Source organism: Pelodiscus sinensis, chromosome 15 (genome assembly GCF_052426305.1).
Source record: "Pelodiscus sinensis isolate ZL-2025 chromosome 15, ASM5242630v1, whole genome shotgun sequence".
NCBI classification, from domain to species: domain Eukaryota; kingdom Metazoa; phylum Chordata; order Testudines; family Trionychidae; genus Pelodiscus; species Pelodiscus sinensis.
The window spans coordinates 4,231,802-4,249,147 of NC_143066.1; the positions used below are offsets into that span (position 1 = coordinate 4,231,802).

The 17,346-nt window shown below is 47.0% G+C and overlaps 1 protein-coding gene across 2 annotated transcripts in view; it reads right to left on the reverse strand.

The window, feature by feature from the left end:
* The window catches only part of RAB11FIP3 (RAB11 family interacting protein 3), a 110,623-nt gene that overhangs the window by 60,349 nt on the left and 32,928 nt on the right, over positions 1–17,346 (reverse strand). For both annotated transcript variants that reach the window (XM_006113864.3, XM_006113865.3), the window contains exon 2: positions 15,760–15,853. In XM_006113864.3, coding sequence (XP_006113926.3) covers positions 15,760–15,853 — 94 coding nt within the window. The remainder of the gene's footprint in view (positions 1–15,759; positions 15,854–17,346) is intronic.

Below are 17,346 nucleotides of genomic sequence, written 5' to 3' on the forward strand. Positions count from 1 at the left end.
ACTTTTCTGCCATCATCAACGGATCCTGAGTGACTATTACATGCGAACACTTTGCCCCATAGATGGCCCTGATCTTGTTAGTTTCTGGGAGCAATTCACAGCGGGTGAGCGTTTACCTTCCTAAAAGCCCTTTATGGCTTCAGATCCCCGTCCCGACGTGGGCACCAAGAGAGCTAACATACAGAACGTCGAGCTGACAGCGACCAGACCTGCGCCAAACCATTAGGAATTGGGTGGCCGCCGACACTTTTGCCAAATATCATCTAGAAGTGCTCTAAGCTGGGCCAGGCGACATGGTGGCTGAAATACTGCAGCCTGGTCTATAATACTGCACCCACTGCTAGCAGCAGAGGGCAACATTTGTACAGGTCTAGAGTAAAAAAAGCCTCAGCAAAGAGCTCTTGGTTCAAAAGGACGATTCTCCTTGCTGGCCCTCTGTCTGCCTCAAGGCAAAACTATTTATTCACTTCCCTGCTGAGGGGGGCTTCTAGCCCGATGGAGAGAGCTGGACATGAAATACGCGCCTCTCGAGAGGTGGATGGGAACACTGTACAATTAACACCAACAACATCTCGGCTACACTCGGCCTCGGTGGTCATTTCAGTGGGCTCAAAGGCAGTCTGCTCCCTCCCTTTCAGCTTGCTCCCAGTGGTGAGGAGAACGTGCAAGCGTTGCCACGTCTGTTTGGGAGCTGGCTCTCCTGCAGAGATCCCCCTGGGCAGCCAGTCTTTCCTTGGGATTTGTGCTTTGAAAACGTAGCGCCGCCAAAGGGAACTTTGCGAGAAGGGGGATGGATTTCTCAGCAGCTGCCTGCACACTTGCCGCCAACCCTTCCTGCGGGAGCAACCCCTACAAGGCCCGTGCGTCTGTAAACCCCTCTGACTCCAGACTGCTTGCTCCCCCGGCAGCGGAGAGCAGACAATGAAGACAAAAAACCCCACGGGTAAGTTTTCTACTCCACTCATGGCCTTCCCGCTTATGCAGGCTCCTTCCCCCAGCCCCCTTCCATCCCATATGGTGCTTTGTATAGACCCAGGGTTACTATGGAGATCTCGCCTGTCTGTCCTCCCAACACAATAGGCTGCAGTGAGCTTTCAAATTCCTGTCCAAATGAGCAGAAGAACAAAAGAACGACCTAGCTGCTTAGGCACTCCAGACCCACCAACTCTCCCTCACGTGCACATGCAGACAGGGGGGGGGGGAGGAGGTTTAGAAGAGCTTGCCCAGGCTAGAATTGGTTCGGAAAGGATCCCATTGTCACTACCAGCAGCAGCAACGGGGGGAGTAGTGCAGAAAGGGCACTGGGGTTCACCAGCATTTGCATCCCTAGGCTGACGGATACCCAGGCACACACTCCTCTCTTCCCTGCTCCTCTCTCCTGGTCTCTGCTAACCTGCCATGCGGCCCAGTCACTCCAGGTCTCTGCTAACCTGCCATGTAGCCCAGTCACTCCAGCCCATCGCCCCCCTCACGCACACAGCTCTCTTGTCACAGCCCCAACCTGCTGCACCAATTTACTCCACATGCTCTTCCGGCCACCCCCACCCCTTAGTTTAAGTTCACTGAACGCGCTGTCTGGAGTGCTTTCAGTTCCATCTCAGGCCCTCCCCAGTGTGGCTTCCTCTCCTGGCTAGCATGCCCCTGGAAGAAGATGCCCTCTGATGGCTTCCATCAAGGCGCAGAATACACCGCGACCAGCGCTGCCGCTGGCGTAGCAGGATGGGCTAGTGAATCGACAAAGCAGGAGGAGGTAGGACCTTCAAGTTCTAGCCACAGCTCTGACAGCGATGCCTTTGGACAAGTCATTGAAGTGCTCCGTGCCTCAGTTTCTCCATTTGTCAAAGAGGAGCCAATTCCTTGAGACGCGTGAGGATAAGTGTTTATAAAGGGCGCTGTAGGAGCGGCCGTATTTCCTGAAAGGCCTTGAGTTACGCTACAAAGCAGAACAGGGAGCTAGCACAGCAAGTCCGAGCAGAGAGCACGCCAGAAACAATAGAAACTGGCTTTGGGACACACCTCGGAGGATTTCAATAGATGGAGAGCACGGAAGGCAGGGACAGGCAGGTCACTAGCAGAGCCATTTGTGTCTGCTTCACTTCAGTAGGACCTCAGAAACCACATCCTTCTAGGCACGCTGTCGACTCACTTCAATGCTGGGAGCTACAAGCCAGCACGCTCACAATTAGGGACGTAAAAAAAAATTTCTTAATTGGTTCAGCTTCACATTTCACTGGTTAACCAATTTCCCCCCCCCCCCCCCCAATGGCCAGGCAGCCTCTACCTGCTCCGGCCCCCACTGGTTAACCTTTCACATCCCTACTCAGGATGCCTTGACCAAAAATGATTGCACTGGGGTAACTCAAATTCTTCAACCCCAGGTAGTGAGGTTTGGCGCTTGTCCCCCAGCTCAGCATTGAGGAGACCTGGAAAGAAACCCAGTGCCCTTGTACACGAGATGATGTGGGGGTGGGATGGGGGACAACAGGCTGGGTGGAAGCCGCGCGCTCCTCGGAAAGCAAGTGCTGTTTAACTTGGACAGTAACACCGCACCGACGTTAAGGGGACGAGCTTACGAAAAACTGAGGCCTTCCAAAGCAAGGTGCTCACGCTATGCGGCGAACTCAGACGCCGGCGGGTCAGCGAAGCCAAGGACTACAGATGCGTCAGAGCAGAAGCACCTGTGCAAGCAGCCCGCAACAGAGGGGCAAGCCATTCACTGCGCTGGGTTACAAAGATACAGGGTCACGGAACTGGTATTTCCAGAGCCATTGCTGCCCCCATCTGCCTTTAGTCTAGTCCCAAACAGTCCCCCGGATGTAACTGCAGGGTAGAATTAGCACTGGCCTTATAATCCTCCTACTTCAGGGCAGGGTGTACTTTACACACACAGAGCCCGGTTTCAGCAAGAGACCTTGTGTCAGCGTGTTGGGGTTCCCCTTGATCCTGCAGCCCCGTAGCAGCAAGAACAGACTCCACCAGCAGCCTGGAGAGGGTTTGTTGCTTCTCCAGGATACAGCACAGCAGACGTGATGTGGTTACAGGAGTCAGGGCCAGGATGCCTCAGGCCCCCTTGAGATGGGGTGCCTGGGCCCTTAGATTTCTAGCCCCCTCCTTAGTCTCCTTCATGGTTCCAGCCCAAGACTGCCCCTTCCCCCGCACACTCACTTCCTTAGTTCCCTTGTTGCCGTCAACCGGTCTGACCGGTTGGGTCTTTGTCCACGTGACCTAGGCAGCCCACCTGCTGGGCAGTGCTCACAGGCAGAGGCCAAGAGGGGTCATCCACAGCCCACAGCATAGCAACCTGCAAGGAACTGACACTACAACACAACATGTGGGTGAGTCAGTGGGACTCACACAAAGCACAGGGGGGGCACCAGGTTACAGAGCAGACAGCACCCCCACTATGTCACAGACCTTCACTTTGCAGTGCTGCCTCCGGGTAAAATGGGGGCACTGATCAGGCACCTCCCCACCCCACAGGATGGGCAGCACTAGCTTCTTTCTGCTGCTCCAAATTGGACTCAATTTCTAGGCATCCCCGGGCAAGGAGAACCTCCCCTCCCCGCCCTCATTCCGCGTCTGTTACCGTTGGCACTGCTGCTCTTGGCTTCCCGCGAGAACCAAAACCGGAGCCAAGAGCAGATGAAGGAGCCGCTTCAGCTCTCCCCAGCTTTGGAAAATTGCTTCTACCCACCCCCAATCATGCTAGTAGCTCCCCAGTGACGGAGCGTGTGGGAGTTAGAGAGGTCCTACGGCTCCCAGTCCCACCAGATGGGCTGCTAAAAGGACGTGGAGGGAGGAAGAGAATGGTGAATGGGGTAGTCAGCCTGGAATGCAGGGGAGAGTGAGGAAGGAACAGACCAGGCATTTGGAGGAATCACATGAATGACTGTCAGAGGTGAAAGTAACCAACAGTGTTGTATCAGGGTGGGGGGGAGGGGAGAGAATACAACAGTATCTGTAAGAAATGAAGTGGGCATCACATGGCTTTGGTTTCTCAGTGTTTTTTGCTCAGAGTGCCTTAGCTCCAGAAAACACATTAAATGAAAGAGGGGAAAGGCAAAACGTTCACACAAGGTGGGTTTGTTCTCACACTCGCAGAATCCACAAAGCAAGACTCCTAGAGAACACGTTTACACTGCAAAAAAGGTGTCCTGTACTCAGGCTGGTGAATCTGGATTAAACTAGCAGTGAAGACACAGCCACTCCATTTTTAGCTCATGTGAGCATACAGATTCCCCTAGAGGTCTTGACTCGAGCTGCTGAGTTTACCTCCTAAAGACCAAAAGTAGAAAGAACATTTAAAATAAACGGACTGAGAGCGTTTCATCTGAAGTGGGCTGTGCCCGCAGACGCTCATGATACCATCCACATGGTGGGTTAGTCTCTAAGGTGCTGCAGGACTAGTCGTTGTTTAAGTTTTGACAATGGGCATGACCGCCTTGAGAGGCCCAGGATGGGAAGAGCAGAGTGCGCTGATGGTCATAACTGGCAATGGCGCGGTAAAGAGCACAAACCACAGGTCTCGTTCCCTCTCCTTCGTGAGCGCAAAGGCAAAACCAAGAGTTGAATCTAAGGACTGGAACGAGACCTGCTTTTTCCTGCCCCTCCTAAATGACTGGTCGGCAGGAATGTTTGCTTTGTCTTTTGCATGCAGCTGCATTTCTGGACTGGACAGAGGGAGATGAAGAGAGAGGCTGGAGAAAGCAGATGTGCATTGGGGAAGTTCTCTATTCTTCCAAACGAGAAACTGCCCTTTGCTACATGGGCTCCGATTTGGAACTGGGGCTGGCTGCAGTCCGAGGCTAAGCTTTCAAGGGCTATGTCTAGACTGCAAAGAAAAGTTAGAAAAAGATACGCAGCAGCTCACAACTTGTGTATCCTTTTTCTACTTCTTTTTTTCCCCCCAGAAGAGACTTTTCCAAAATTTGGCCCATCTACATGGGGCCAAATTTTGGAAAACCTCCTCATTCTGAACATCCCTTCTTCCTCATACAATGAGGAATACATGGATGCTGAAAGAATGTGCCTGCTTTATCGGAAACTGTTCCGAAAAAGTTGGCGCGTTCCTTGGACTTGGCATAGCTTTTCCAAGATACCTCCCGGAAAAGCTCTGCAGTGTAGACATAGCCAAGGAGACGCGACACCCCTGCATAGGATGGCATGGAATTGGATACTCTTGGTAAAAAACCACAACAAAGTAGCTTTCGGACCAGAAAGATCCTTGTGCAAATCCATTTCATTCTGCCCGAGGGCTGCTCAACTTGAGCCATGGTCTTCGGGCAGCTTGCTTGAGTCCTTCCCTGTCGTTCCCATACCAGGGCTGCAGTGATCCGGCTTATGACCATCTTAGCTACAACCTTCTTGCATTCCTTTTGGAATGAGGTCAGCGTACTGTGTCATCTGCTAGATCGTTCTGGGGCAAATCTACGACTCTCCAATGGTCCACATTCATTCTTGGTGGAACTATTTAAATAAGTCATTGGAGTTACACCAGGGATTAAGTGGACCCAAATAAAATAAAATAAATTTATTCATCCCAAATAAATTTGAAAAATTACATATACTTATACTTTTTACTACTCTTGGTACCACATAAGAAATGCAAAAGGCAGCTTTCTTGCTATCTGCTTCTACTCTGTCTAAACTGCCATGAGCACAGAAGTGAATTCAGCTACTCATATAAACAGAACGCTGGAGTACATAGCATGCTCTGTTCGGATTCTTTGTGAGCTTCTGTACATGAACTCCTAACAGTGAGAAAGATATTTCATGGTTGAGGAATGTTTGCTTATTCTCCACCCTAACCGCAGTTCTTACTTTTACTCCATCAACTCTGAGGGGAGACAAACCACGTTCTGTGATTAGCCAAGTCTCACTGGCTGCTCTGACACAGGAAGTGCTACTCTTTCATCCCAAAGCGATACCTACATAGAGTCGCAAGAAGGTAACTTGCACGACTGCTGTTGTCCTACGACTTACCTTAGTAAAATACCTGCTGGGCTGAAATTGCTCAATTCTCTCTGAAAATGAGAATCTAAAATGGACCACCACTTTAAAAACTTACACGTGGCATTTAATTTCAGAAAGGGGAACGATGCAAAAATGAGGAGGTCAGTTAAATTAAAAAGGCACAGCGTCAAAAGGAAAATCCCTGCAAGCTGCATGGAAACTTTTCAGACACCATAATAGACACTCAGCTGAAATGTATCTCCAAATTAAAACAGAATAAGAAAGCCTAAAAAAGCACCACCGTGGCTTGACAACCAAATAAAAAAGCAGTGAGAAAGGCATCACTTAAAAAGTGGACTTTAAATCCTCATGAGGAAGACGGAAGTATAAAAATATAATTAAGGCCATAAAGGAGTCTGAAGAACAGCTAGTCAAAAATTCAACAAGTGACAACAGAAATGTTTTAAGTACATCAGAAGCAGGAAGCTGGCTAAACAATCAGTGGGGGCCCCCCGGATGATGGAGATGCTAGAGGATCACTCAGACAATAAGGTCATTGCAGAGAAACTAAATAAATTCTTTGCATTAGTCTTCATGGCTGAGGACATTTGGGAGACTTCCAAACCAGCGCCATTCTTTTTAGGAGACATATCTGAGGAATTGTCCCAGATTCAGGTGTCATTACAGGTGGTGATGAAACAAATTGATAAACTAAAACCAGTAACAAGTCACCAGAATTAGATGGCATTCACCCAAGAGTTCAGAAAGAACTGAAAATGTGAAATTGTGGAACGACTAACTGTGGTTTGTAACCGATTCTTTAAATTACGAAAGGATAGCCAAATGTGACATTAATTTCCAAAAAGGGATCCAGAGTTGATCCCGGCAATTACAGACTAGTAGGTTTAACTTCAGAACCGGACAAACTGGTTGCAGCTATAGTAAAAAACAAAGTTGTCTGACGCAGATGAACAAAATTTGTTGGGAAAAAGTCAACATGGTTTCTGTAAAGGGAAATCATGCCTCAATTTACTAGAATTCTTTGAGGGGAGTCTTGGGCAGTACTAAACTGCACAAGATAGTTAAGTCCAAAGCAGACTATGAAGAGCTTCAAAAGGATCTCACCAAACTAGATGACTGGGCAACACAATGGCAGATGAATTTGAATGTCGATGAATACAAAGTAACGCACATTGGAAACAATCCCAATTGTGTGTGTAAAACGATTGGGACTAAATGAGCTATTTACCACTCAAGCGAGAGATCTTGGAGTCACAGTGGATAGTTCTCTGAAAACATCCACTCAATGTGCAGCAGCAGTCAAAAAAATAACAGGAATCATTAAGAAAAAAAAAATCAATCAATTGGAATACAAGCTGTAGTTACATTTCAGTGTATGGTCTACAGAGTAATATGTACAGACTTTGCTGGTGCTTTTTACGTAGCCTACTGTAAAACTAGGCAAATATCAAGAGGAGCTGAAAACCTCTGTATATCCTCAGGGGTAGGTGTAACTGTGCTGAAAGCCACTGCTCTGTGCCTCCCTAGGCTCTTCTCACGACTGCAGTGTGGTCTCCACCCCAATAGCTGTAGGACAATTTTATTCTCTGTAACAGCAATTAACTCCTACGCAAAACCTACAGCTGGCGTTGTAATGGACTATTAAGCTGCATCAGCCTGTTCCGTCATTAGGTGGCATGGTGGGTAACACACCTTCCTGAAACAGCGGACACAAGCCCTGCAGCTGGTCCACATCTGCTATGGACCAACAGGCCAGTTCTCAATGGCTCTGGGGCACAAATGAGAAGTTTGTTTTGTTTTGTTTTTTAAAGACACCACGACGCTTGAACCACCCTCCGCAAATGAGGGGAAAAGCAGCACATTTTTATAGGGATGGGTAAAGCTTTTTAAAGCAAAGTCTGGGGGACGGAGACGATGCATTGAAATACTTCTCTGTCTTTTCAAAAGGGGCTTCAGGTCACGTGGGGCAAGAAAGACTGCCCCCTTCATCGCTGGGGGAGACACCCACCTCACCTCTTCCCACGGGCTAACAGGCACATCTTTTAATACGTCGGGAGAACCAAGAACAAGGAGAACCCCAGGTCGAATAGCTGGGATTTAAATCCGCATCAATACAAGAGATCTGAGTTGCGAAACAAGACAAAGATGCCTTAAGCTTGAGTAAATTAACCTTCTCCCCCCTCGCTATTCATCTCTCTACACAAGTTGTACTGCACTGGAGTTACCTGCAGCCAGCTGAAAGCTCGCTGCCTCTCTACCCTGTGAAATTACGTCGGCATCAAGAAATGTGTTCTGAGCTACTAAGATGCTTCCCTTAGGAGTCTGTTACTGAAATACCATAAATATTCACAGATAAACATTTAATTCCTAGGGTTTAGCCTGTTTTGAGGGGTGAGGGAAGAAGTTAACATCCTCTCCCTGAAAATCCCCGGTCCCGGTGCAAGGACACGGCGTAATGGGATACACAGAAAAGCGGTCAGTAATTCTGACTCATTCTTGCTCTTGAATCAATCCCGATTTTACATTCATGGCAGTTCCTGTGCTCCCGTGACAGTTCCAAAGGCATCTGCTGTTCCACCTTCAGCCATGGAATAAAACGCCTAATAGTTGGCAGTTTAGGACAGGCTGGGCACAAGCAGAGCCATTAATTAATCTTTTCAATCGTGACACCATAGGAGTAAAAATCTCAGCACCAAACCTGGACCAAGCAAACAGACTGCACGTCCCGACGCACCGAGAATCTAGCATTCTTCATCAAGCGTACACAACATCACGCGACACTTCCTATTTCCAACTGATTGCCTATGACCCCTAACGATTCTACTGTTCACTACACGCTACCAACAGCCTCTGCCGCAGAATACCTGCAAAGCACTAGCTGGGATACACTTAGAATTCTGGACTCTAAACCAGAATCCTTAATTTGCATATCAAAACCAGCTGGCTAAGAATGTTTGAGTGCACGTGAACATGGGTTTTGTCTATGCTGGTGCATTGAAGGCTTTTTATTTTTTGTAGGCAAACTCTCCTTGGGCGGTCTGCATTTCAGCTGTGAGAACCAAGGGTTTCCGTTACCAGATGGAGAAGAGGAGGCTAGATGTATAAAAAGTCTTGTCTTCTCCCTCCACACATGCATCCTGTACCTTCTTCCTGGTTGTAAGTCACACACTACGACTGCTTCATGCAGAACTGGAACAGCCTCAATAAAACAGCTCAACAGCTGTAAAAAAATAATGAAATAAAAGCATCAAGTGACACCATATGGTGTGTCAGGCAGACAGCCACAACTGATCAGTGGATCGTGAGCAACCAAGTTTCTCCATCTGTGCTAACATGTCCCCTAGAGCTATCAAATCCAGAGAAGCACCAATGGGGTTTTGATAACAAATGCACATCCAGTCTGAGTAGACTATCCACTGGCCAAGCCACATTCCCCTTTAAAAAAAAAAAAAAAAAAAGTCATAGATCAGGCACCTCAAAAAGTCACAAGATTGTAAAATAATAAAGGTCGGATTCTTTGTATTGAGTGTCTGGTTTTGCAACCCTGGAGAGGGTTGTTTTCAAGCTTCTCTCTGCATCCAGGATGGCTAAGAACTTGCTTAAAACAATCCCCCAAACAAACAAACAAAATCAACCACTGTGCCTCAACCGCCCCCCCCCCGAGACTCTCATAATCACCTGATGCCAGGAGTTCGGGCTTTACAAAAACCTGCCCAAACTTGGGAGCCCTGAGCTACAAACCCTAAGAACTGGCGACACTTTCACCAGAAGCCCCTGCTCCGGAACCCTCTCAAGACTCCCCCTCCCCAACTGGAAACAACACACTGGGGCCCCTGGAGAAAGATCTTTGCATTACTCGGAGTTTCCTCCAACACAACCGAAAGGGGTACAAAGTGGAGAAAGAGCAATAGAGAAAAAGGATGAGTCACATGACCCAAGGACCACAGAGATCACCACCAAGTTAAAAGACTCAATGGAAGGGAAAAAACTCAAAATTGCGACTCAGTTTCCCCCAATAGCATGCGTGAGGCAAGTCAGACACAACGTCTATTAAAATACAGATGGCACCTGTTTGTCACTGGACTGCACTGCTGGGGATACTTCCGAAAGGGGAAGACTGCCCCGCCTTCGAAGGCAGCGTCTCTCAGGGGTTAGCAAGCAGGCATTTTAAGGTCGTCTCATTCTCCAACATGAGCCAAATTCAAAGCAGGGCAGACAGTCTGCAGCCCTTGAAATGGCAAGTTGCCCCATTTACCACCCTGGCACGGTAACTGCCATTACTGAAGCTGGACATTACGCACATCAACAGCGTTAACGAGGTCCCAGTTGATCAGAGCATGCAAGGAAGGAGGGGGAGGGGAGAATCTTATGAAGAGCTGCACTAATGGGTGAGTGGCTTCTTGTAGGGCGCTTCCTGTAACTGGGGAGGACTAGCGTGTCCCTCCCCCGACCACAGATCGTGGACTCAGCAGAGCAGAAGGAAAAGCTTGCTCAGGGGAAGCCAACCCAGGAGAGAGTCCAGCAGGAGGACTCAGCCAGTCTGCTCCTGCAGAGCATAAAGCGGCAGGAGTCTGGGATTCTGAAGTCTCAAGAATTCTGGGAACCAGGCAGAGCAGCCAAGCGTCCGATTTCTGACCAGAACACCCAGACGAAAAGGGCTGTGAAAAGTCTGGTGTGTGGGTGGCTACATGTGCAGTCTCCCCTCCTCCCACGTGCTGGCTCCACAGCTCCCACTGGTGGGGAACTGCAACCAATGGGAACTGCGGGGCTGGTGCCTGTAGGAACGAGGGCAGAGCCTCCCCGACTGCCCATGTGCTTAGGAGCTGTGGGACCTGGTGGCTGTTTCCTGGGAGCCACAGTAAGCATCACCAGCATCCAAAACCTCCCCTGCACCCAACTCCAAGTCCCCCACCACATCCTGAACCCCTCATCCCTGGCCTCAGTCAGAGCCCTTGACCTCCTGCACCCCACTCCTCTGCTGAACCCCAAACCGCTCATTCCCAGCCCCACTCCAGAGTGCCCCTCCCCCCCCACACAAACACCCCGTGTGAGGGTGGAAAGCGCGAGCAATGGAGCAGGGCAGGGGAGTTGGTCGTGTGCAGTTAGAAATAGGGACGTGGACGTGTAGCCATTTGCACGGTTAACTGAGGAGCCTGGACTCACTGGTTGACAGGGCCGGTCACATGCAATTCCCCTCCCTCCACCCCCCCCCACAACTGCCTCTGTAGCCGCGTGTATTGAATTTTTCGGCACTTACACAATGACATAAAAATGCTTTTTGACAACCTTCGTTGGAAAGTTGGCAACCCTAGAAGCAGGGCCCTCAGCACACGTCTGCTCCAGTCCTGCCCATGCAGGTCTCAATGTCCCTGAGAGGAAGCCTGCCCTCAGGAGCCCTGCAGGGAACATCTAGTGACCTCCTGAACATCTGCCCAGCGCTTTGGGGTCTTGAGGAGCAGAAGGTGACTCGCGGATGGAGTCGTTTCCTGGGCATAGCTTGCTTGTACTTGGCTTGTGAGCCACTACGACCTCCACATCTTTCCCCATTACTCCTTCCTAAGCAGCTGTTTCCAATCGAGTGCGCACAACTGAAGGGCCTTAAGGGTTTGAAGCCATTGAAAATAAACTATTCAACCCTCAGACTCATTAAGAAACACTGTGCTTTACTTGGAGTCCTAGGATTAATAAAAACATAAGGGAATGTGGAGTGTATTCGCTACCATGGCAGCACAAAAGTCAAACTTCAAACTCAGTTATCTTTTAAATTGTTTCATGTTGCCATGGTAAGAAAGGTCTTAACACCTTTGACTTTCTGGACCTATTACTTGGATCCAATTTTTAAAAAGCATCCCACCACGGCAATGAATTATTAAAAAGAAACGTTAGCCAGGGCTCTGTTCATGGATGCTCTTCTCAGATAGCAATTTATTAGATTAATGGCCCTTTTCCTTCTTCGCTACCTCTTCAAAACTTAAGAGCAGTTCTTATTACAGAGCTGCAGCACACCAAGCCTTCGAGCTATATCATCTGCACCGAGCTGCAAATATTTACATTCAAAACGCCCCAAGGAAAAGCTGAATGGTTATAAAATCATCATGCAACCAAGTGGCCATAAGCCACTCCCACCTGTGAGAGCGAACGTGCGCCTGGAACCAGACCTTGCCAAAGGGGGTTTCAGTAAAACCCGACTCCTTTCACACTTGTGGGTGTGTTGCTCTAAAACAGGAATAGTCACACTGAGGCGTGCGAATGCGTCTGCTGCAGCTCTTTGCAGCATTGGGTATTAAAACAGCGTGATGCAATTAACAGCCAATCCGGATTCTTGCATGAGGTTATTAACCCATTAAGTTATCAACTTGCATTAAGTTACTAACTTCTGTGCTGGGAGAATTAGACACAAACAAACAGAGAGAGAGAACTAGAGACAACAAAACAATGAATTCGCACCGCCACGATTCTAAAACAGGTGTCACCGGCCTGCTGTTGTGTCAGCATAGCTCTCTGACCGTGCATTTGGTGAACACCCAAACACCGTATTATCGACGCCAAAATAAGTAACGGTGTTGGAACACTTATGGAGGAAAATACATACGGGATGTTTTGTATAATTCAGTGCAGAACATATCAAGACCCCGCCTCAGCATTTTGAAGATTAAAACAGAAAATGTGCTCTAAAAGGGCTGAGAACAATCATTTATACAATCATAGAATCACAGAGCTGGAAGAGACCTCAGGAGGTCATCAAGTCCAGCCCTCTGCCCAAGGCAGGGCCAATCCCAACTAAATCAACCCAGCCAGGGCTTTGTCAAGCCGGGACTTAAAACACCTCTAGGGATGGAGATTCCACCCCCACCCTAGGGAACCCATCCCAGTGCTTCACCACCCTCCTAGGGAAATAGCTTTTCCTAATCTCCAACCTAGACCTCTCCCACTAACTTGAGACCACTGCTCCGTGTTCTGCCATCCGTCACTACTGAGAACAGCCTCTCCCCATCCTCTTTGGGACCCCCCCTTTGGGAAGTTGAAGGCTGCTCTCAAATCCCCCCTCACTCTCCTCATTTGATCTGAGGAAGTGGGTCTGGCCCACGAAAGCTCATCACCTAATAAGCCATCTTGTTAGTCTTTAAAGTGCTGCATAGTCCTGCCTTTTGTTTCAGCTAGACCAGACTAACACGGCTACATTTCTATCACTCTTTTGCAGACTAAACAGACCAAAATCCCTCAGCCTCTCCTCATAGGTCAAGCACTCCAGCCCCCTAATCATTCTGGTTGCCCTCTGCTGGACCCTCTCCAATACATCCACATCCCTTCTGTAGTGGGGGGCCCAAAACAAGACACAACCCTCCAGATGTGGCCTCACCAGAGCCAAATAAAGGGGAATAATCACATCTCTGGATCTGCTGGCAATGCTCCTCCTAATGCACCCTAATATGCCATTAGCCTTCTTGGCTACAAGGGCACACTGTTGACTCCTATCCAGCTTCTCATCCACTAGAATCCCCAGGTCCTTTTCTGCAGAACTGCTACTTAGCCATTCCATCCCCAGCCAGTAACAATGCTTGGGATTCTTCCGTCCCAAGGGCAGGACTCTGCACTTGTCCTTGTTGAACCTCATCAGATTTCTTTTGGCCCAATCCTCTAATCTGTCCAGGTCACTCTGGCCCCTATCCCTATTTAATGCTGTCCATGAAACCCAGTTGCCCCAGTGAAAACAGTAAGAGCAGTGCCGTTGTACCGGTAACAGGTACATAGCATTCCTTCTACAGTTTCTCCTGCAGGCATCCTCATGTCTGAAGGGTTGTTTTGTGGGAGATTTATTGAGATTAGTATAACATCATCGGCACTTGTGGCATTTTCCTGACAAACATGACACGACTTTGCCCTTAGGAGTTTACAATAAAAGCTAGAGCAAAAACCGAAAAGGGGATCGTATGACCAAGGTTACAAAAGAGTAAAAGATCTCAAGACTCTCAAGTTACTACATATGCTTCTTGTCAGACGTTAATTACACACGGTATGTTTTTCAGTGGTCAGAGCAAAAAGCTGTGCATCTGCAATAGCAATTTAGAAGCTCTGCATCCTAACTCAGAATTAGCCACATACCGTAAGCACTGTTAAATCACTTGACTCTGTCTCTAACAATCAACCCCATTGGAAAAATCGCAAGATGCAGTACAGACTAAATTGAAAGGGAGTTTCCCCAACTCAATAGATTACTTCCTCTAATTTCAGCATACATTTATGGAAACTCATTTCTGATTAGATGTGAAAAACAGCATAGTAGCAGAGAAGGGGTTTTTATTTTAAGTGTGCCTAAAACAAGTCTGGTTTGTTCTTCATACAGTACAAAAAACAACAGACCTCATGTCATTGTAAGAGCAAAAGAACATCCATACAGGGTCAGACCAAAGGTCCACCTAGCCCAACATCCTGTCTGCCGACAGTGGCCAATGCCAGATGCCCCAGAGGGAGGGAACACAACAGGTAATCCTCACATGATCTCTTCTCCTGGTCATCCATTTCCAGACAAACAGGGGCAGGAATGGGGTTCCTAGCCTATCCTGGTAAACAGCCATCGATGGACTTAGCCTCCATGAATTTCTCTAGTTCTCTTTTGAACCCTGTTATAGTGTTGGCCTTCACAACATCCTCCAACAAGGAGTTCCACAGGTTGACTGTGCGCAGCATGAAGAAAAACTTCCTTTTGTTTTAAACCTGCTGCCTATTAATTTCATTTGGTGACCCCCTACTTCTTATATTGAAAGAATAAGTAAAAAACTATTCTTTATTCACTTTTTCCATACCAGTCATGATTTTATAGACCTCTAGCATATCCCTCCCTTACTCTCCCCCTTTCTAAGATGAAAAGACCAAGTATGTTTAATCTCTCTTCATATGGGATCTGTTCCAAACCCCTAATCATTTTTGTTGCCCTTTTCTGAATATTTTCCAATTCCAATAGATCTTTGAGATGAGGCAACCACATCTGTACGCAGTATTCACAATTAGGGCCTACCATAGTTTTATATAGAGGTAATAAGATATTCTGTCTTATTCTCTCTCCCTTTTTTTTAAATCATTCCTGACATTCTATTTGCTTTCCTGGACTGCTGCTGCACACCGAGTGATTGTTTTCAGAAAACTAGCCACAGTGACTGCAAGATCTCTCTTGTAGCTAAATTAGTTCCCGTCATATTGAATGTTAGTTGGGATTATTTTTTCCAACGTGAATTACTTTACATTTATCAACATGAAATTTCATTTGCCATTTTGTTGCCAAATCACTTAGTTTGGTGAGATCTTTTTGAAGCTCTTCACAGTCCGCTTTGGTCTTAACTATCTTGAGCAGTTTGGTATCATCTGCAAACTTTGCCACCTCACTGTTTACCCCTTTCTCTAGATCATTTATAAATAAATTGAATAGGATTGATCCCAGCACAGATCCTTGGGAGACCTCACTAGTTACTTCTCTCCACTTGGAAAACTGACCATTTATTCCTATCCTTTGTTTCCTGTCTTTTAACCAGTAATCAATCCATGAAAGGACCTTGCCTGACAACTTACTTTACTTAAGCGCCTTTGGTGAGGGACATCAACACAATACTTGAAATAAGGCCATACTGGAAATCATGTCAATACTTGACAAAAAGATTTATAAAGCATTCTAAAGGGAACAGGAAACCCAGGAACTATTTTCATCAAGCAATTGGTCTATGGGATTAACTCCTTGAATTTCAAAAATCTGATCTTGCCTTTTGCTCATACTGTAATAGCAAAGAAACCAACCTCCATTTCTGATCGTTCCAATCCCGCTGTAGAAGTCTTCAAAGCTGATTACTCCAAGTCCACTGGGGTCTAGGTATTTTGTTAGGTCCTTCACCTGCAATTACAAAACCGGTATTACAAATTTCACAGCAAAGCATTTCAGACACCGCATATGGCACTTGGGAAGACTACTCAGAGGGCGCTTTGTTGGACTGTCTCAGGCAGCAGATTCAGCCTCGTGAGAGCAAATGGCAAAGAGTTCTGCTTCAGTGATACCATGCCAACAAGATGTCTATGTAGTGGGGCACAAGCAGACCGGGCCAAGAGGTAGCTGGGATTTAATGAACCATTAAATGGGAGCGAAGTTCTAAGTGCAGTCTTAATACCGAAGCTGATGGACTTGGCGTTCTAAAGATGAAATGAAGTGAATATGAGTCAGTCCAATATTTGTTTCAACTTAAAATCTTTTCAAATCAGCACTTTTTTAAATAGTCGCTTAATTGGGACAGGTGCTTAATTGGGACAATAGGCTGTCCCTTAGGGGGTCCCAATTAAGAGGATTCAACAGTAACGAACTAATCTGTGCAACGTATTTAGACATAATTGGAAACCCGGTCATGGTGAGGTAACGTTTAATGGGAGCAGGGCATAGTGGGGGAGGGGGAAATATCACATCAGCAGCTAGCAGGGATTAGGAGGTTAGTACTGAATAAGAGATAAAGGAGAAATAAGACATTTCTGGCAAACTGGCAATGATAATTTTGGCATTTCAAACAGAAGAGATATAATTAGAGAGCAAAACCAAAGTCATTTTTCGGCAGTCCAAACAAAGGACTTCAAAAAGATGCATCTAATTCCCTCAATGGCTGCTACTGAGCCTTTGTTTCAGCCAAACAATTATCGTTCTCAGCATTCTTAGAATTAACTATTCTATTCGTCACTCTTTCCTCAACTGCTATTTTAGCAAGTTAGCCTTTTAAGTGACATTGAGGCAAAAAACATTTTTTATATTATTTACACACACACACACACACACACACTCTCTCTCTCTCTCTCTCTCTCTAAAACAAAACAGGAAGTGCAGACACTGAAGAGACACACAATGGAAATGATACAATTTGTTTCGAACTGCTGTACAGAACTTTCCAAGTCACAGCCTCCTTTCCCCTCAACTTTACCATTTATAGGATCCCATCAGGAAGCTCAAATTCTCAGGAGTTTTTTGGGGCTGAAGTGTCCCTCTCAAAATAAATAAATAAAACTACTCTTGGGTCCTCCATCCCCCACCAAATAAGTTCTGAATACAAACTGATTTTGGATTCCAGTTGCTCAGAGTTGCTTGTTGCTGGGGCTTAGATAATTTCTCTATTTTTGTTTGCACTTGACAAAAAGGTGACAAAACACTAGTTATTTTGAGAAAAACCTTGCACCTACAAAGAAACCAAAACCAAGCAAGAATGGGAGAAGCAGGAGTGTGGAGTTTACCAAGCTTAGAAACATCCCTTTGCGTTGTCAATGGGTTGTGAATGGCCCATCATTGGGCACAGGTCCGTATTTGTATATAAAAGGGCACCCGCACTTCAGTGACATTTAATCGAAGGTTCCGTG